At 38.2% G+C, this 20820-nt stretch overlaps 2 protein-coding genes and 1 pseudogene across 2 annotated transcripts; all 3 read right to left on the bottom strand.

The window, feature by feature from the left end:
* Positions 1-5034: 5034 nt before the first annotated feature.
* LOC109158760 lies at positions 5035-5952 on the bottom strand. Its single transcript, XM_019306657.1, has 2 exons — positions 5813-5952; positions 5035-5635 (listed from the first exon to the last, which is right to left on the bottom strand). Exons 1-2 carry the CDS (start codon positions 5950-5952, stop codon positions 5035-5037), a joined length of 741 nt encoding a protein of 246 aa, XP_019162202.1.
* Positions 5953-15778: 9826 nt separating this feature from the next.
* Positions 15779-17644, bottom strand: LOC109159328 (annotated as a pseudogene).
* Positions 17645-18382: 738 nt separating this feature from the next.
* LOC109159327 (cationic peroxidase 1-like) lies at positions 18383-20434 on the bottom strand. The gene is made up of 4 exons (XM_019307457.1): positions 20131-20434; positions 19622-19813; positions 19187-19349; positions 18383-19020 (listed from the first exon to the last, which is right to left on the bottom strand). The coding sequence occupies exons 1-4, from the start codon at positions 20341-20343 to the stop codon at positions 18635-18637; spliced, it is 954 nt and encodes a 317-aa protein (XP_019163002.1). The 5' UTR covers positions 20344-20434; the 3' UTR covers positions 18383-18634.
* Positions 20435-20820: the final 386 nt, after the last annotated feature.

Below are 20820 nucleotides of genomic sequence, written 5' to 3'. Positions count from 1 at the left end.
AATGCGGTGTGGGTACAAGATCTCTGGATGTCCTCTGATTCTTCAATTTGATGCCTTGAACACTTCACCATTGAAGGGCCTCTGGGTTTCAAGTGGCTTGATCTTCAAAGAAGGGCTTGTATATATAGCTTGTTCTTCTTGGTGAAGGGCCTCCGGGTTTCAAGTGGCTTGATCTTCAAAGAAGGGCTTGTATATATAGTTTGTTCTTCTTGAAGGGCCTCCGGGTTCAAATGGCTTGATCTTCAATAGAGGTTTGGATCAATAGGCATAGGCATGATCATTATGGAGGAGGGGCTTTTACTTTCAGGATTTTATTGTGATCCTGAATAAGCTTCAAAGCTTAAGATATTTCTATGAATTTTTCCAGGATGTGTGTGATTACATAGAAATGAAATGCCCTATTTATAGCGGTAGGATAGAGAGTTTTGATAAGCTCAAACTCTTTTGATATTATCTAATTAACAAATTAGATAATATCAATATTATCCAAAATATTTCAAATATATTCAAATATACTAATATTGATAAATAATCAATATTTATCAAAATTTAAGTGTCTACAATAATTATAACAATATTAATAATAAAGCAAAAATAATAGTTAAAAAAATAATTAATAATAGCATAACGATAACAATAAATTATAAAAATACTTTAAGAGTTAAGTAAATATCATAATATACTTATGTCCTTATACATAATTTTATATGTAATCAGCTAAAAGTAAACAATTAATTTATCAAATACCTTTTTATAACCAGCTAATACTATTAGAATATTAGTTGGTCAAACCAATTAACACAATCAACTATCAGATATCAGCTATTAGCTAAATCAATAAACTAATAGCTAATTGTCAAACACCTCATAGTGTCGTAATCATTGTTTTTTTTTTGGTAGAAGAAGGGGCCAAAGGCCCCTTGGGGGATTAACGTATCCTGCGCGTGGCAACACTGTTAGCATCTCGAACCAGCAGCTGAAGAAGCCCGTCTGGAGGCTGAGAAAGAAAGGAAGTACCCCGTGGCGAACTTTGCCCAAGATTAGCTAGGAAATCAGCACACTGATTGCCTTCCCGGAGTGTGTGAACGAGATCGAACGTGGGGAACGAGCTAATGAGAGATCTGCAATCAGCGACTAGGGTGTTGGCTTCAGGTGACGATTCCAGATTATTTTTGAGAACCTGGACTACCGCGAGGGAATCCACCTCCGCTACCAAGTTTGTTACGCCAAGATCCTTGGCCATACTGAGACCTTGACGGAGACCCCAAAGCTCGGCGACGAAGCTGTTGGTGATGCCTATCTTAACCATGAAACCAGCCTTCCAATTTCCATAGTGATCACGTAAGATGCCTCCCGCACTAGCAAGGCCAGAAGACGCCTTTTTTGCTCCATCAGATTTGAGTTTTATCGCTCTCGGATGTGGAGGGAGCCAATGGACCCAAGTCTTTTTCGCTACAGCCAGCCCAGAGTGTTTCGTGAGGATCAGCTGCGCCTCTTTCGCCTCAACGTGAGTTTTTTTCAAGATGTCGACGACCGGAGCCCACGAATTGTTGAACACTCCCGCGTTTCTACTTTTCCACATCTGCCACAGAATGTAGGGGAAGACTTGACGCCAAGCCTCCGTCGTCCCACCATACTCCTTGTCCCAGCACGTCAATTCCATCCACCATGTGATTGGAAGGTGGTTAGAGGTGATGAACCCGGGCGGTGGAGTAGCAAGGTTCCACCAATCCTTTGCTGTTGTACATTGCCTGAAGATGTGATCCAGATATTCCTCCCCGCAGCCACACCTTGGACAGGTTCCGTCATCAGTAAGACCGTGCCGCTTACGTTCGGCATTCACCAGGAGGCCATCTTTTATACTCTTCCATAAGAGGATTTTGATTCTTTCAGAGCAAGTGATACGCCATATCCATTCGTGAGTGGCGGGATCATCACCTGTACCTGTAATCACAGAAAAAGCCGAGCTAACAGAGACAAGACCAGTACCTGAGTGGGGCCAATAGATTCTGTCTGCCGCATTGCTGGACATTGGTAAAGGAATGGCACGAATGCAGTCCACCACGTCAGTCGGGAGGATGTTTTCTAAGGCAGTTACATTCCAATGTTTGCCGTTTAAGATGAACTCACTAACTCTTGTTTGGACCTCACCTTCCGGGACGAGTAGCGGGTAAATCTTGGCTAGCGGCTTATTTCCAAGCCAACTATCGTGCCAAAACCTGATTGAGGACCCCAAGTCGACCCGCCAACAAACGCCATCCTAGAGAATGGCTTTACCCTTCAAAATGCTGCGTCACCCCTAAGAGCTATTGCCGGGGTTATTGGTAGACCAAAAGTCAGTATCCTTGACATATTTCTCGCGCATAACTTTCACCCAGAGCTTATTCTGGTTAGTTGAGACTTGCCAGGCCAGCTTAGTGAGGAGGGCCATGTTAAAATCCCTAGCTTTCCTGAGACCGAGACCACCCGTATCTCGGGGTTTGCAAAACTCATCCCAGTTGACAGTGTGGATTTTCCTCGTATCCTCCAAGTGGCCCCAAAGAAAGTTCCTGCATATTTTATCAATTTCTTTACAGGTACTCACCGGGAGGGCGACTGACTGCATAGTGTAGGTAGGAACTGTAGCTAGTGAGGACTGCACCAGGATCCTCCTCCCTGCCATGCTGAGCGTACTAGCCTTCCACCTGGTTAGTTTTTTTCTCATTTTGTCGATAACGGACGTGAAAGTGTCCTTGGAGACACGTCGTTGTAGCATGGGGATGCCTAGGTAGGAACCCAGGTGGTCGCCTACTGTCATCCCTGTCATCTCGCTAATCCTTCTTTTCAAATTACCTGCAGATGTATTAGGAGAGCAGAAGATGTGGGATTTAGAGAAATTTACCTTAAGACTGGAAACTTTGCTAAATCTGTCGAGACAGTTTATGACTACGTGAGCTTGAGCTTCCGATGCTTCCCCAAAAAAGGAGCAAGTCATCTGCAAAGAACAAGTGGGAGAGACCTAAACATCCTCTGGTTACATGGATCAGTTTCCAAGCTTTGGAGGCAACCTTATCTTGGATTTCATAGGCCAGCCGTTCCATGATGAGATTGAATAAGTAGGGAGCTAAGGGGTCCCCTTGTCTAAGGCCCCGACCAGGAGTGAAAGAACGTAGGCGACCCCCATTCCAAAGAATGGCAATGTCACTTTGGTTCAAAGCAAAGAGAATCAGATTGATGAGATTACTTGGGAAGCCAAACCTCATTAAAGTGTCCTCCAGGAAACTCCAATCCACACTGTCATAAGCTTTGTGGAGGTCAACTTTAATAATCATAAATCCCTTCTTTCCTCGTTTCTTATTCATGGTGTGGATCACTTCTTGAGTGAGAACCACATTATCGAGGGTGGATCGGCCGGGGAGAAAGCTATTCTGGTGTGGCTGATGGACAATTTTAATTATTTGTCATCGCAAGTGCACGAGTCAATTGTATTAATAGCGTGCAAAGCAAAGGTCGAACCCATAGGAAATTGTAACAAAGCAATTTAATAACTTAAAATTAATTAACTCAATAATTTAAAGTACCAGAAACAATTGTAAATAATAAGAACGCAAAATAATTAAGATTGAAGCTAAACAAATAAATAAGTGAATAAAAACTCAAAAAAGTAAACAAGTAATATAATTAATCAGAATTGGAAAAAAGGTCTAGGGATATGAACTCATAACCGCTATTAATTCTGCACCTCTAGTCTAATAGAATAAAATAGAGCTGAGCAGATTAAAAACAATTATAACAATTCAAATAAAATAAAGTTTAGCATTTTTGGCACTCTACTTGGCTCCACGGCTCCATGTTGCATCACTCATTCAATTAACAATTTGGAAATTGAAAGCTTAAACAGAAGAATTAATTGCAAGGAAAACAAGAGAAATGTAGCAGACCACTCACAATGTAATTCGCAATCTAAACACAAATCCAATGGTAATTAAAACTACAGCTACGCACAGAAGTCAAACATTACCACTAAATCAAAGCTACTACATCGAACTAATGGGTTTTAAAGTTGCCATGAAATTGCCGTGTTGGACTCTTTTACGCTGGAATTAATCTGATGAAGAATTTGTTGAAACAAAGACAGCTGCGTCGATAGGAGTCGCCGAACGGAACGAAGCCACCGCTGAACAAATTAATTGTAGCAGCTGTGTAAGAGATTTGCGCTGCCGGAATTGGTATTCAGAATCCGGTCGTCGCCAGAGAAAATGGAGCCGCTGATCGGAACTCTCCGCTCACCGTCCCCGGAGTTGGTCCGGAGCCAATTGATTGATGAATGATGAACATTAGCTTCATTTTATATTGTTCCGGCCAAGCCATTTCTCCGCTTCTGTGCTGCTATGGAGCATTCTTCTGCTAGTCTATCGGATCGAAGCCATGACCGAGAAAGAGTCTGCGATCACTTTCTTATTGAAATAGAAAAATAATAAAAATGATGATGATGATGATGATGATGATGATGATGATGATGATGATGATGATGATGATGATGATGATGATGATGATGATGATGATGATGATGATGATGATGATGATGATGATGATGATGATGATGATGATGATGATGATGATGATGATGATGATGATGATGATGATGATAAAGACCATATATAACTAATCTACATTTACTAAACTCCTAGTGCTCATGTGCTACTAAAATTAATAATATTATTATTAAATTAAGAATAAGAAATTATTAGACTGACATAATTCAAATAATAGACAAATTTAATAAAAACAATTCTAAAATTGAACAAAATTAATAAAGCTATTAAAAATAAAAATAAATAAAAATATATATAAATAAATAAATTAATTATTACAAATAAACTATAAAAAAATTATATAAAATAACACTAAAAATAATGTTTATCAGTGGCCCAATGATTCTGCACATGATAGGCCTCATCCTGTTCACAAGGGTTTTTGAGATCAGTAGAGAGGGATTTCTCCAGATTTTGCAAATAGCTTGAGGTGCCGTAATTGGTTTGCCCCTTGGATCTCCTAGATCATGTTTTCTATGTGTCTCTTTCTGCTAAAAATGTTCCCGAAAACTTTCTTATTCCAACAAATGTTATCCTTAGTCACGGTAGCAATGATGGTTTCAATATTCTGAACACCGTGAGAGGTTACCTTTTTCCAAACTTCACCATAATCACTTCTAGTTAACCACGCCGCCTCGAAACGCACCGAACGGAGATGCTTATCTGGTGGCCGACCTGCATGTCCAATAAAGAGAATGGGGCTATGATCAGAGTGAAGTCTGGGGAGAACCCTAACTTTGCTTTCCGGGAAGGCATGTTGAGCTGAAAGATTCCATAGAACTCTATCGAGTCTCCGCATTTGGATGACTCTACCCCCAGCAAAACGGTACCACGTGAAAGTTGAACCAGAGTACCCCGGGTCAATGAGCCCACAACGGCTGTAAGCATCCACAAATCTTTGGAGGCCATTTGAATTGACCGAGTCACTCCCCCATTGTTCGCCTACCGCCGCAATATCATTGAGATCGCCCATAACAATCCAGGGGGCCTGTAATGATCTGCCAAAAGATTCACAATCCTCCCAGAATCTGCACTTAGCCAACATGTTAGGCCTAACATAACTAAAAGAAATAAAAACATCATCAGGACTTTGCTTAATTTTGGCACGAATGACCTAGGAACTATAACCAACGATCTCAAGGTCAATCTGACCTTGTTTCCAAACTAACAACAACCCACCGGCAAACCCAAGGGGGTTGACAATAAAATGATTATTGTAGCCCAACGAGCAGGCTAACCTGATCATATTATCGGCCTTAGGGGACCGAATCTCCAAGAGACAAAGGGCGTCAACTTTTGTCGTGTTCAAGAGTTCCTTGACATGACATCTGACTCGCCTGTTGGCGATGCCCCTACAGTTCCAGGAGATGACCTTCATTGAGAAGGGACGGCGGGAGGGGAAGTTGGGCAACCGCCTTTCCCCAACGTGAAACTCAAATTGGCGATCCCACCCACTAAAGGCGTGGACCCCACGGTCCCATCAACCACCGAGGTTGAGGGCCACCAAACTGGAAAAACTGACTTTGAACAGATTGAGCAAAGCCAGCTTCCGGATTCCAAGCATCCGGAACCGCCACCCTAGCCAAACCAACTCTACCCGTACCACTGCCCCTCCCCCGATTGGCCCCTCTTGATCCACCCCGCCCCCTAGAATTACCATTGGAGGTAATCTGGGGGATCGCGATAGATTCCAGAGGTTGCTGAACATGCAGCGGGACCAGGGGGGAGTGACGTGGGGATGGGTATGGGGTTGAGGCGAAGGAGCGTGAGGGGCGTAAGACTTACCTTTGGACCTCCGTCCCTGGGGTCTCACCGACGTTTTTGGGTTTGCCGTCGGGATGTCATCATCGTTCTGATCCCCAAGATTAGCCAACGCTTGGAATTGATTATTATTTGGACGAGCCGACTCGCGGGGCTGAACATTCTGTTTACTAGCGGTCTTTTTGCCTTGCGGTTTGCTTTTCCTTGTTACAATCATGTGGGACCCATAGCGAGAAGAGGCAGTTGGAGGGGTCGGTTGTGGAGAGAGGCTGGGAGTAGACTGCTGAGTAAATCTTGTTTTGCACTTGGAGTTTCATTAAGATCCATTGCAGGGCCTGCCGGTTGTTTTTCTTTGATTTGTGGGCAAGTTTGTTCGCGGTGGCCTATCATACCACATGCAAAACAAACAACGTGCAAGCGTTCGTATTCAACCAGTTGAACCTGATCTTCCACCCACAGATCCTTTACCAGAGGCTTATCGAGATCCACCTCTACTGCCGCGCGAGCATAGCGACCCTTAACCACCCCTGCTGTAGTCCGATCAAGCCGTATCGGCTTTCCTACCCCTTCCAGGATGTTCTTAATAATATCGTCTCGAAAATACTCCACCGCTAACCATGGTAAACGAACCCAGACTGCCATCTTTGATAGTTTCGCCCTAACCGGATCGAATTTTAGTTCCCATCGTTGGGTTACCAGGTAGTTATCAAAGATTTTCCATGGGCCATCCAATAGGACATGCAAGTAACACTAATTAAGGGTGTCGTAATCATTGTTAAAAAAGAAGAATTAAAGTCTTATTTTGAGGTAACTCAGCAGATCGGAAAGTTAATAAGCAGCGAGTTACCAGTAACACTATTATATTATTAGGTCAAATGATCAATTCTCATATGTTATGTTTGCAAAATAAGTTCATCTTATTTTGATGTCAAGATATTTTGTGGATAAATCTCTTTTTATGTAATAACTAGCAACCACACTAATTAAGGGTGGGTTTGGTTCGCACATGAAATCAGAATATAAATGAGAATCAAATACTTGATAATGGTAATGAGTTTTGGTGAAAGTATTTTGCATGCTTGGTAGTACGGTGGAATTTGGATGATTACCAATATTGATGTTTGGTTATATATGTAAGATCCTATAATAAGAATAAAGATTTTAAAATACAAAAAACAAAAAATCAAAGCAATTGATCATAATAGAATGACATTCAAAACACCAATATAAACAAACAATAACTATAATTTTGATTCTCATTCTTAGTGTGTAAACCCATAAACCAAACACATCATAAAAAGTGTTTATGCAACAAGTTTAATCAACAAAGTATTAATAAAAATCCAACTCGTATCAATTTTAATACAAAAATAATATTTTATCTACTCGACCTCATCACACTTTATCCTCGTGTTTTGATAGATGGAGTTGAGGTTGTCATTTTGTTAATGGATTGGTCCTAAAAGGCCGGCGTTAGCATTTACTTGACTGATAACAACATATGTGAGGTGTATATTACCCCAATAGTTATGCTGTGCAACCGAATGCACCATGCGCATGGTGCATACGATGCAAAATAACGTCGTTTTGACTAAAAACGCGCGTTCCATTTGAAAAAAAAAATTCAGGTTCGATTCTCGGCAATAGCATTATTGTGGGTATATAGTTATGAATTTCTGGATATATAGTTATGAATTTCTGGATATTTAGTTCATTCATTGTGAATATTTAGTTCATTCATTGTAGATATTTACTTCATTCATTCACTGTGGATATATAGTTATGAATTTATGGATATATAGTTATGAATTTCTGGATATATAGTTATGAATTTATGGATATTTAGTTCAATCATTATGAATATTTAGTTCATTCATTGTGAATTTTTACTTCAATCATTCACTGTGGATATATAGTTATGAATCTATGGATATATAGTTATGAATTTATGGATATATAAAAATGCTATTGCCAGGAATCAAACCTAATTTCTTCTTTAAGTGGGACGCGCATTTTTTAACCAAAACGACGTCATTTTGCATCGAATGCACCATGCGCATGGTGCATTCGGTTGCACAACATAATTTGCGATATTAACCACAATAGATATGCACAAAGCTTGTTGGACGGGCGGACACTTATTTTGCATCATTTCAATTGTATTGTAGTCGGTGCAAGCATAATTATATTGGGGTACAATATTTGGTAAATAGATACTAGTTGATTGGGTTAATTAGTGATTTAACTAGCTAATAACACTAGTTGATTGTAGAGAGGTATTTAATAAATTAGTTGTTAGCTAATAGCTGATTACATATAAATAATTTTATCAAAAAGTTGCTTTGAGTAGCTTTTTGATTTTTAAAGTTTTGAAATAATAAGTTGTTACAAAAAATTAATTAATCAATTGCCTATATTGATTGTTTAACCAAGTCAAACAGTTAATAATGAAAAATAAGTTAAAATTGACTGATAAAAAATTAAAGAGTAAATACCACCTATGGTCCCTCGAGTTTGGTGGCATCGCCATCAATGGTCCCTAACTTCCGTAATTACTATCCGTCATCCTCCGAGTTGTGAAAAGTTACCTTCTAGCGTCCTTCCGTTACTTCCTCCCGTCTTAGCCGTCAAAATGGAGGGTAATATTGTCATTTGACTTATACGAAAAGAGTTAATACCAGCCAAGGTCCCTCGAGTTTGGTGGTTTGGCCATCTTTAGTCCCAAACTTGGCCAAACAATATTAAAGAAAGTTGGTGGTTTCTCAACTTCCAACTCGAACTCCCTCTTCTCCTATATAATATTAAAGAAAATTTACAAATGTATAGGGGTCGTTTACTTCATTAAATAAAATTTACAAATGTATAGGGGTCGTTTACTACAAATTTTTTCAATTTTCCATTTTTCCATTCCTCCAGATTTTTATTTCTCTAATTTTCTGATTTTATTAAATACACTCATCCTATATAGCATTTGCACATTTCTACAACAACAACAATAATAATAATAATAATTTAATAATAATAATAATAATAACAATAAATAATAGTAATAATAATAAGAATTTAATAATAATAATAATAACAATAACAATAACAATAACTGTTGGTTTTTGGGTTTTTGGGCCCAGGGAGGTCCAACACAACCTTGGTCGGTGGATTCACCTTTCACAACAGCTTCTAAAGAAATGAAGGGATAACTGAAAGAACAGTCGGAAATATGTGTCTTTCCTCACTGGGCATGGACTCGCCCCTCTTACAAGGGTGGAGGGGCCTTTATATAGTAGGCTCCTCTCCAGCCGAATTGAAGTACATTAAATATCGCCTTCAAGGCTAATTACACTATAAGACCGTTCGGGCGCTGTTACTGAATCGGCCAACGGCTCTTTGGACCCCTAACGGGCCGTTTGGCCGAATCCTCTTGAATGCCGCATTGAGTGTTCCCCCAACGGCTCTTGGACCGACTTGAATGCTTCTTACCGGCTCCTAGGCCGAGTCTCCTTCCCCACTTGGGCCTGGGCCGACTCCTGGACTCGGCCCAGGTCACCACCGGGCTTTTCTTTCACTAACTCATATCTTCTATCTTGGACTCCTTCTCTTTTGGGCCCATCTCCTTGGGCTGGGGTCCTCACCCCATCAATAATAATAATAATAATAATAATAATAATAATAATAATAATAATAATAATAATAATAATAGCATTTGTACATTTCTACAACAACAAAAACAACACCAACAACAACAACAACAACAATAATAATAATAATAGTAATAATAATAATAATAATAATAATAATTTTAAAAAATAATAATAACAATAAATAATAATAATAATAATAATAATAATAATAATAATAATTTAATAATAACAACAACAACAATAATAATAATAATAATAATAACAATAACAATAATAATAATAATTTAATAATAACAATAATAACTTTAAATAATAGTAATGATAATAAGAATTTAATAATAACTATAAATAATAGTAATAATAATACATTTGAAGAAGAGAATATGAAAGAAGAAAAATAATGGAATATGATGCAGCGAAACTTGGGACTAAAGATGGCCAAACCACCAAACTCGAGGGACCTTGGCTGGTATTAACTCTTTTCGTATAAGTCAAATGACAATATTACCCTCCATTTTGACGGTTAAGACGGGAGGAAGTAATGGAAGGACGCTAGAAGGTAACTTTTGACAACTCGGAAGACGACGGATGGTAATTACGGAAGTTAGGGACCATTGATGGCGATGCCACCAAACTCGAGGGACCATAGGTGGTATTTACTCTAAATTAAATTTATGTTACCAAACAAAGCCAATTATATTAGTATTCTGTAATTAATGTTGAAAAGCGCGATTGAGGTGTACATATATGTGTTAAATAACCTCACCATTTCAAATAAATATTAATATTAACCAAGCTCTTTTTTTTTTTTTTTTTTTTTTTTAACAATTTACCAAGCTCTTTAATTTCTGCAAATAATAATAATAATAATAATAATAATAATTATTATTATTATTATTATTATTATTTATTTTATAAAGTAGTTATTTTATAAAATAAATTATAATAATTTAAAAATTATTATTATCATTATTATTTGATGTAGAAAATAGATTTCTCCATAATAAAGATGAATACGAAGTAATATAAAATGTTTGCAGAAATAAATAAGTAATCAGGACACAAGGATATTTAACGTGAAAACCACAAAGGTAAAAATTATGGGTCTTTTAAATTAAGTCAAGCCAAAATTCACTATATATATTATGGCGAATTATTGTGTGGGCCATGAATATCAGGTATATTTTTAATATACTAAAAGTACGTCATTTGTATACTGAAGATACATTATTTGATAGTATATATAAAATAGTGTACTTTCAAAAAATACACTTTACGTACACAAATAATATACTTTTAGTATATTAAAAATATACTTTTTATTTATGGTCCATGTAATTATGATTGATGTATTGTAGGTACATGTACAAGGGCAGCCATAGCCAAGGAGTGAAACAGTAAAAAAAACTAGGCAGAAGAATGATTATTTAGAACTGAAAATGAGCCTTGAGATCCTTTGTCAGATCCTGAAGCCTTTATATAAGGACTTTTCTGCAGTTATAACTTCTCGTAACCTTTCATACTTTATTGTTGTACTTCTTCTTCTTTGACTAATAGTAATAGTAATAGTATTCCATTATTATTATTATTATTATTATTATTATTATTATTATTATTATTATTATTATTAGTTACAATGCAACTACCATAACAATCATAATTGTAGGATGATTCATTTCCTTTAATTTGTCCATAACAAAAGATGTGCCTTCCTTCATCCAAGAGCATTATTAATATTTTTTTTTAAATTAAGATAGCTTTGACATTTTTAACTTTAATTTTTTCAAAAAATATTTTGAAGTTTGAAGGTCTGATCCGAAAGTTGTTAAAAAAGGTCGGAGAACAAAAAAATGTAGTATCCGTTCATACATACCTTATCAACCTACTAAGGTTCCACACACTAGGATTCAAACCTGCAACCTCTCTTTTAAGGGGCCACAATTATGCCATTTGACTACAACGCTTTAGGTAACAACATACTTAGATTTGACAACTCAACATACTTGTACAAAAATAACCATAAAAATTGAATTTATACGCATGTTGTGACAATATGTTTAAATTTAATATTTAAAAAAAAAAAAAAAAAAAAACCTTTTGCCTCTGTTAACAACAGACGCATAAAGTACTACCTATCTGCGTCGGTAGTATACGTCTATATTACACAATAGATACGACAATTCTTTTACAACAGATGCAAATAACTGTTTTTTACTAATGTAAAGTAAGTAAGTGTTTTAATAATTTAGAGCTTTACTGAGTGAAATTGAAAATTAATGACTAAAGTAATAAAATCAGAATAGTTATAATTATTTAAAAAATTAAGAACTTCTCAAACATATTTTTAAAGTGCAATTAGATTGAGTCTGCTTGGCTGTTGGAGGAGGGTTGTGCGAGAGTGGTCGGGGAGGCATGGAGGCGTTCGGTGGGATTAGACTTCCAGTCACGCATTGCAGATTGTGGCCAGCAGTTATGGAAATGGGGAGGACAACACTATCAACATTTTGGGAATCGAATTAAAATTCTGAAACGCCGGTTGGCAGATTTAAGTGAGGATCGAGCACCCCAGGCTTTAGCTGAGTTCGTGGCAGTCGAAGGTGAGCTTGAGATTTTGTTGAGGCAAGAAGAGTTGTTCTGGAAACAACGCTCAAAGCAATTATGGCTAAAACATGGAGACTCCAACACGAAATTCTTTCATAAAGCTGCTTCGGCTCGTCGTAAACGGAACTCTTTGCAACGAGTGAAAAATCCGGAAGGGGTGTGGCAGGAGGGAGATGATATGCATGCTGAAATTTTGAGGTACTATCAACTTATTTTCTGTTCTGGAAATAGCAGTTCATATATCTATAATCGTGTGCGGCGATGTGTAACGGATGAGATGAACACCTCTCTATTAGAACCGTTCACGATTACAGATGTTAAAACTGCCCTTTTCTCAATGGCCCCGGAGAAAGCGCCGGGACCTGATGGCATGTCCCCGGCTTTCTACCAGCACTTCTGGCCAGTTATTGGCCATGATTTGTCCGTTTTTATCATGCACTGTGTTGCAACGAGGAGCTTTCCACGGGGGTTAAATGAGTCAAACATTGTGCTAATCCCTAAGAAGAAGGTTCCGGAGAAGGTGTCCGACCTGCGTCCTATAGCCCTTTGTAACGTGGTTTACAAAGTGTTGGCTAAGATGGTGGCCAATAGGCTTAAAGGTATTTTGAGCCAAGTCGTGTCGCAATCTCAAAGTGCTTTTGTCCCTGAGAGATTGCTAACGGATAACATAATAGTGGCAGGGGAGGTGGGTCACTTTTTGAGGAGGAAAACTTGTGGTATAGGGGGGTGGGTAGCGTTGAAGTTAGATATGGCCAAAGCATACGACAGAATGGAGTGGACATTTTTAGAGGGGATGTTGATAGCTTTTGGTTTTGATCGAGGTTGGGTCGAGTTACTAATGCTGTGCATTTCCACCGTTAGCTATTCTATTCAAGTTAACGGGGTGAATGTGGGTACAGTTTGCCCCACTCGGGGAATAAGGCAAGGGGACCCATTATCCCCTTACTTATTCATTTTATGTGCTGAAGCTCTATCAATTTTATTGAAATGCAAGGAAGCCAGTGGGGATATTCATGGGGTGAAGGTGGCGCAAGGGGCCCCGTCTGTCACTCACCTCTTTTTTGCTGATGACAGCCTTCTTTTTTTCAGGGCAAATCAACATGAAGCATTGGCAATTAAAGAGTGTTTGGATCAATATTGTGCCGCATCGGGGCAGTTAATAAATTTTGACAAATCCAGTGCTGTTTTTAGTGCCAATACCACTGCCGAGACAAGGAGACTGGTGACTGACTGCTTCGGCGTTCCAGAAACGGCGGATCTTGGAAGGTATCTTGGCTTACCTTCGGTGATTGGGAGAAATAAAATTGCTGTGTTCCGTTATATAGAGGAAAAGATCCGGGAAAGAATAGGGATGTGGCAAAACAAGCTGTTATCCAAGGCTGGAAAAGAGGTTCTGTTAAAGAGTATAGCACAATCTCTTCCTATTTTTTCTATGTCAATTTTCTTACTGCCAATGAGGGTGTGTGATACGATTGAGAAATTATTCAATCGTTTTTGGTGGGGAGGAGGGGGAAGTGGTAACAGGGGGATACATTGGTTGAGTTGGAAGCGACTTTGTGTGCCTAAATGCAAAGGCGGGCTAGGATTCAAGCGTATCCACGATTTCAACAAGGCGTTATTAGCAAAACAGGGTTGGCGGCTGCTAATCCATCCCGAGTCGTTAGTATCCAGGATGTTGAAGGCTAAGTACTTCCCAAATTCTGACTTTTTGACGGCCAAAATTGGGGTTAATCCTAGTTATTTATGGAGAAGTATATTGGCGGGTCAAGAGGTTTTGAAGATGGGAATAGCTAGAAGGATTGGAAACGGGAAAGATGCTAAGATATGGGATTGGGGTTGGTTGTCAAACTCTGCAGGTATAAATCTAACAACTCCCTGTATAGACGAACTTAAGGAAGCTACAGTAAGCAGTTTGATGACTGAGCACGGTGATTGGGATGCAGATGTGCTTCGGGACATTTTTAATCCGCATGATGTTCATCATATTCTCGCCACTCCTGTGAATAACCAACTAAAGGATTCGTGGAGGTGGATTGGGGATATAAGGGGGTGCTATACGGTGAAACACGGGTACAGACTACTCACGACCAATCCTTCGGTGGATGTTGCTGCTACTGATTTCCAATCATGGACTAATCTGTGGGCGCTACCAGTGCCACCAAAAGTCAGAAATCTGCTCTGGCGTTGTGTGCGGGGTATCTTGCCGGTACGCGAAAATCTGAAAGCTAAGCGAGTGTGGATTGGCGGTGGCTGTCCTTTCTGTGAGGGGATGCCGGAAACTACGGAACACATTTTCTGTGAGTGTGTTTGGGCTAGAAGATTATGGGGCAGCGACGACGTCCTTCAAGGCCGTTGCTTGCTGGCTTTTCTGGATTCCATACTGGGAGGATCAAACCGAGAGGAGGCAGTCAAGTTGGCTGCTATTTTCTGGACGGTGTGGACCATTAGAAACGACATTGTATGGAATCAAGCTTCATGGTCTTTGGATAGCCTCCGGGGCCAAGTCGAGAGATTGCGGATCAGCTGGAAGGCAGCGTTCAGTGGGGTGAGGAATCAGGAAGTGGGGCAGATTCATGCGCCTCGCTGGACTCCTCCGACAAGCAATATGTTGAAGTGCAATGTGGATGCAGCTGTGTTCAATGATGGTGCGGGCTTCGGTGCGGTTGTGCGTAATCACGAAGGCCGATTTATCGCTGCAAGAAGTGGTAGATTGGTATGTAATCAGCAACCTTTTATGGCTGAAGTCTTGGCAGCTAGGGAGGCTTTAAAATGGCTCGCAGGGATTCAAGGAAACCGGTTCATTTTAGAATCTGATTGTTTAGAGTTTTGTAATGCTTTTAATTCTAGTATGGTAGATTATTCGTATGTAGGCACGATTGTTAAGCAATGCTTGGCTATTGCTAGAGACATTGGAGACGTTCATGTCCGACATGTCAAGAGAACAGCGAACCGAGTGGCTCATGCACTTGCCCGGGCAACTGGTTCTAGCCCTGTCTCTAAGTCGTGGGCTGTTATCCCACCTACGTGTATTTCTGAGTTGTTATGTTCTGAATGAAGTTGCAGGTTTTTGCTTTCAAAAAAAAAAAAGATTGCCTAATCCTATAGGATTGATATATTTGCAAATATGATTGAATTTTAATTGATTCCCCTTCTCCAAAACATTCAGATCTTCAAACAGCCTATATGATAGAATGAAAAGTTTTGGATTACAAAGTGAAATCACACTTAATTCTTCTTGCTCTTTCTTGCAAAGCAATTGGAACTACTGAACTACACTTTAATTTGGAAGGCTTTATTTGCTAATTAATCTTCCAAAACCCATAATTACTCAACACAAATATCACTAAAATTTGAAAACTTAATTGCAGTCGATCATCACCACACAAATCAATTGATCTTTCTGCAATTTGTTCTTATCTCGCCACTCGTTCCCGTGAGTGGACTAATGTTACCCATTTTCACCATTGCATTAGCGAAATCCGTTGCAAAAGTCGAGGGATTGGAACTATAAATATTGACTATGCTGTCGGTAGATCCACTGTTAAACAACTCCTGATCAGAGTGTAACAGTCCCTTTTGACTTTGCAAATTCTTGAAATAAACATTATCGAATAAGATCGAAGTGGCGGTATCGAGTGAAGCGAGATTGTTGTCGCCGCCACTTTGGGGACAATTTTCTCGTAACGATGCTGCGAATGAAGCATTTATATTCTTTTCGTTGTAGATACGATCTCGAAAACTAGTACACCTGGCCTGCCCAATTGTGTGACTTCCTAAAATTGTTCACACAAACAAAATGTAATAAGATTACAAGGATACAATTAATTATTCAGTTGTCAAACTAAAATATAAACTAGTTGCAAAAAATTCTATTAAAATGTAAAATTAATAACCTGAAAGAGCAACCATTTCCCTGGCGCTAAGACCTTTGTTGGAGAACAAAGAAATAAGTTCACTTAAACTGAAACCTCCTCCAGGAAGGTTACTAATGGCAGCACTTAGACTTGCAGTCGTTGAATCTCTTCTACCTAACAAAACAGTCCAGCTAGGGCCATCAAGCTGTAGATTAACATTTTAATAAAATTAGTCTCAGTTAAATTTTTAAGTGACGAGAAAAACTCACAACCACTATTCGAGAGTTTGTAGTATTGGGTAAATCTTGTCTTGTGGTCCTAGCTGGCAAAGGTCCACAAAAATGTAAACTAGTCTAGATGCTCATAGTTGACTGACTCAAACCAAAAAGGTTAATAGACTATTCCCACTAGGGTTGAACTTGTAACTTTGTGATTATTATTAGGTCAATATATAGTCTGACTAACTTGGTTGGGGCTGCCACAATCTCAATTAAATTTTGTTAATTTGATGACATTATAGTAATCTATGTAATTAGATGATAAAATTAAATGTTTGGGAGTTTTCTTACCGCAAAAACTGAGTCTCTAGCAGCAACAGCAAGAATGTCGGCACAAGACACAATACCAGAACAAGATTTTTCGAGTTCAATCTTAATATTATCTATTACATCGAGTCCTCTAATTGACTTATTCGAATCAGCAGATTGTTCTCCAGTGAAATTGGCCGTGTGATGGATGCATCACACCCCTGTTCCAAATCAAATATTATATCATTCACAAAATCCAGGTTGCACCCGAAAAAAAAAAACCATTATCTTAGCTAGGTATATATGCAAGGTAGACTTAATAGAAAAAGGGGCAAAAAAACCTACATTAACAAAACAATCATGAAAATGGAGGCGGAGCAAAGATGCACCCATCCGATGCTCCAACTCGACGGCATTGGCGACAGCGGTTTTGATAATGGAGAGTGCGTTTGGGCATGTCTTAGAGTAGAAATCTGCGGAGAGCTGAGCTGAGTAGTTGAGGCCAAGGAGAAGAGACAAAATGAGCAAAAGAAATGAGAAGCAGAACCGGTTATAAGGCGTTGTTGATGAAACAGCAGACGCTGCCATGGCAGGTGGGAGCCAATGAAGAAGAAAAGAATTAGAGGATGGGGCTGTGGTTGCCTAATGCCCAAAATATGCTTCTATTTAAAGGAGATGTAATTAAGTAATCATGCCTGTATGGGTAGTTCAACTGGTCAGGTAAAAGTTGAAAAGAATGACTAGAGATTGAGTTTCACAAGCGGTAGCATGGGAGTCGACCTTTGCACAGTAAGCAAAGATCTACCCTTCCTTCCAAATGCTCTGTTGGGTTGGGATTCAACCTTTTGGAAAGAATTAAGTAACCATGCAATAATGCCACATACATATGTCTCAACTCTCAATCAATAATAAGTTATGATTTTATCATTTTAACGAGTAAAGCAAAAGCTGCAAGCAACTCACATCCGAATTGGTCTGATAATTAATTGGCTAGGTAACCACAAAATTATAAATTCAATTCTCTTGGGAGCTGCCTATATATTGAATGGCTTTGATTAATGTCCTTGTGGTTCTTTAAAATTAGAGTTGTAGTAAAGTAGAGGCTATTGCGAGTATTAAATGCTGGAAATTAAATTGAGTTCAGGTAATCTGACTTAAATTTCGAACGTGAATTTGGGTAATTTGTATTTAAGTTTTAAATTGGTCAAACTGTGTTGACTAAACCAACTCATAACTAACTACTTTTTGTTAATGGTTACTTTATAAATAAATAAATAATATAGGTAAAATTATAGTTACGTTGGACGACTTTATCATTTTTTTTTAAAGTTCATTCAATGTAAATAAGAATTAAACCTAGTTAAAATTTACTCCGTATAAATAATCAAACCGCCTATATGATGAATGAATATAATGTTTTGGATTATATTACAAAATCACTTGGATTATATTAACTCAAAACTTGTATTAATATATGAGTTACAATTGCCAATATTGGATATGATAAAAGCAAAACATATTAATTTTTCTTGTTCTTTCTTTATAGCAAAGAAAATAAAATACCACATCTTCACCTACCCTTTGGAAGGCTTTATTTGCTAATCATCCCAAACCCATAATTACTCAACAGAAATCTTACTAAAATTTGAAAGCTTAATTGTACGTGTTCACCATACAATTCAATTGGTCTTTCTGCAATTCTTTCTTATCTGGCCTTTAGTTCCCGTGAGAGGGCTAAGGTTACTCATTTTCACCATAGCATTAGCGAAGTCTGTTGCAAATGTCGAAGGATTGGAGCTATAAGTGTTGACTATGGAATCTGTAGATCCGCCATTAAATAGTTGCTGATCGGAGTGTAACAACCCCTTTTGACTTTGCAAATTTTTGAAATAAGCATTATCGAATGAGGTTGGTGTGGTGGTGTCGAGGGGAGCAAGATTGTTGTCGCCTCCACTCTGAGGACAATTCGCTTTTAGCAACGTTGCGAATGAAGCATTTATGTTATTTTCATTGTAGATACGGCTCCGAAAAAAAGAACACTTAGCCTGTCCAATTGTGTGACTTCCTACCATTGTTCACACCAAAGAAAACAAAAAAAAAGTAACATTATAGGAACATAATTGATTATTATTATTATTATTATTATTTTTGTGACGAAAGGACATAATTAATTATTTGGCCGTCATAATATAAACTAATTGCAAAAAAATTCTTAAAATATAAAAGATTACCTGAAAGAGCAACCATTTCTCTGGCACTAAAACCTTTGTTAGAGAAGGTAGAAATGAGCTGACTTAAACTCAAACCAGGTCCAGGAAGGCTGTTGGCAGCACTTTGGCTTGCAGTGGTTGAGTCTCTTCTACCTAATAAAAGATTCCAACTAGGGCCACCAAGCTGTAAATTAAGTTGATGCTCACATGTTAATACAATGGCCTATATGTTACATGCATTATTTTTTAGGGCGACGAGAGAAACCCGTAACCACTATTCGATGGTATGCATCAGATAAATTCGACATGCCTTTTAACTATAGTCGACCCGGCAAAGAATTATGAGGTAAACCAGCCTAGGTTGTCTTTAACTGACGGGCTCAAACTATCAATAATGTATGTTAACATGGTGGAATTGAATGTAACAATTAAGTTATTAGCGTTTTTCTTAATTACCGCAACAACGGAGTCTCTAGCAGCAACGGCAACAATATCTGCACAAGACACAACACCGACACAAGATTTCTCGAGTTGAGTTTTGATATTGTCTATTACATTGAGTCCTCTAATTGAGTTAATATTTGGACCAGCAGATTGTTCTCCCGTGAAATTGGCCGTGTCGTCCAATAAGATGGATGCATCACACCCCTGTTCCAAATCATATATTATATCATTCACAAAATCATACATGTAAATATATTATATATTAGTCCAAATCATTGATAAGTCAACGTAAGATAAATAAATCGCTTAAAACAGCATTCATCATATAATTAACAAAAATCCCAATATTATATAATATTAGTACGATTCATATGCTTAGACTATAATGAAAACCAAAGACCGTAAAATACTATACTAAGCATTCAAATAGTATTTTACATATTAAACTCAAGAAGTTTTATACCATGCAAATGGAGACGAAGCAAAAAAAAAAAAAAAAAAAAAAAAAAAAAAAAACGAACATTAACAAAACAGTCGTGAAAATGGAGACGAAGCAAGGATGCCCCCATCCTGGCCTCGGAGTTGACGGCATTGGCGACTGCGGTTTGGATAATGGAGAGTGCGTTTGGGCAAGTTGTAGAGTAGAAGTTGGCGGATAGCTGAGCTGAGGTGAGGGAGAAAAGGAGCAGAAGAAAAGAGAAGCGGAAAGTCGATGGAACAGCAGAAGCCGCCATGGCTGCTGTAAAAGAGGTGCAGAGATGGGAGCGAATTGAAGAAGAAAAGAGGAAAGGAATTAGATCGAGGGGGCAGGCTTGTGGTTTTCGATGTATATATTGCCCAAAAATATGCATGTATTTATAGGAGTGGATAATAATTGAAGACAAACAGACATTAGCTGTTTTTCATTTACTTTAATTTATGTCTTATTCGCTCTTTTCAATTCGTCGCTCACAGATCATATATCATATACACACGCGCATACATACATGCATATAATATAAAATCGATTAAAATTAATGTTGCATTTTCGAGCAGATAAAATACATACTTACCACTATCTTAAAAATTGGTTAGAACGAATAAGTTGATAATACAAATATATATATATATATATATATATATATATATATATATATATATATATATATATATATATTAGGGTAGGGTTCTAGTGAGAACATGAGAACACATCATGTGCATCCATCTAATAT

This window comes from Ipomoea nil, unplaced genomic scaffold (assembly GCF_001879475.1).
Source record: "Ipomoea nil cultivar Tokyo-kokei standard unplaced genomic scaffold, Asagao_1.1 scaffold2826, whole genome shotgun sequence".
Classification (NCBI taxonomy): Eukaryota; Viridiplantae; Streptophyta; class Magnoliopsida; order Solanales; family Convolvulaceae; genus Ipomoea; species Ipomoea nil.
The sequence above is the reverse complement of the archived record's forward strand: the minus strand, read 5'-3'. Positions and strand labels throughout refer to the sequence as shown.

What these genes read in the sequence shown, in the direction of transcription:
- LOC109158760 (XM_019306657.1), bottom strand. Translation starts at nt 5,952, where the DNA reads ATGAAGGTCATCTCCTGGAACTGTAGGGGCATCGCCAACAGGCGAGTC. An exon ending in AAGGCCGATAATATGATCAG is followed by an intron (nt 5,636 to 5,812) that starts GTTAGCCTGCTC and finishes TATTTCTTTTAG; the next exon opens with TTATGTTAGGCCTAACATGT.
- LOC109159327 (XM_019307457.1), bottom strand. Translation starts at nt 20,343, where the DNA reads ATGGCGGCTTCTGCTGTTCCATCGACTTTCCGCTTCTCTTTTCTTCTG. An exon ending in CTAGAGACTCCGTTGTTGCG is followed by an intron (nt 19,350 to 19,621) that starts GTAATTAAGAAA and finishes CTTAATTTACAG; the next exon opens with CTTGGTGGCCCTAGTTGGAA. An exon ending in AGAAATGGTTGCTCTTTCAG is followed by an intron (nt 19,021 to 19,186) that starts GTAATCTTTTAT and finishes GAACAATGGTAG; the next exon opens with GAAGTCACACAATTGGACAG.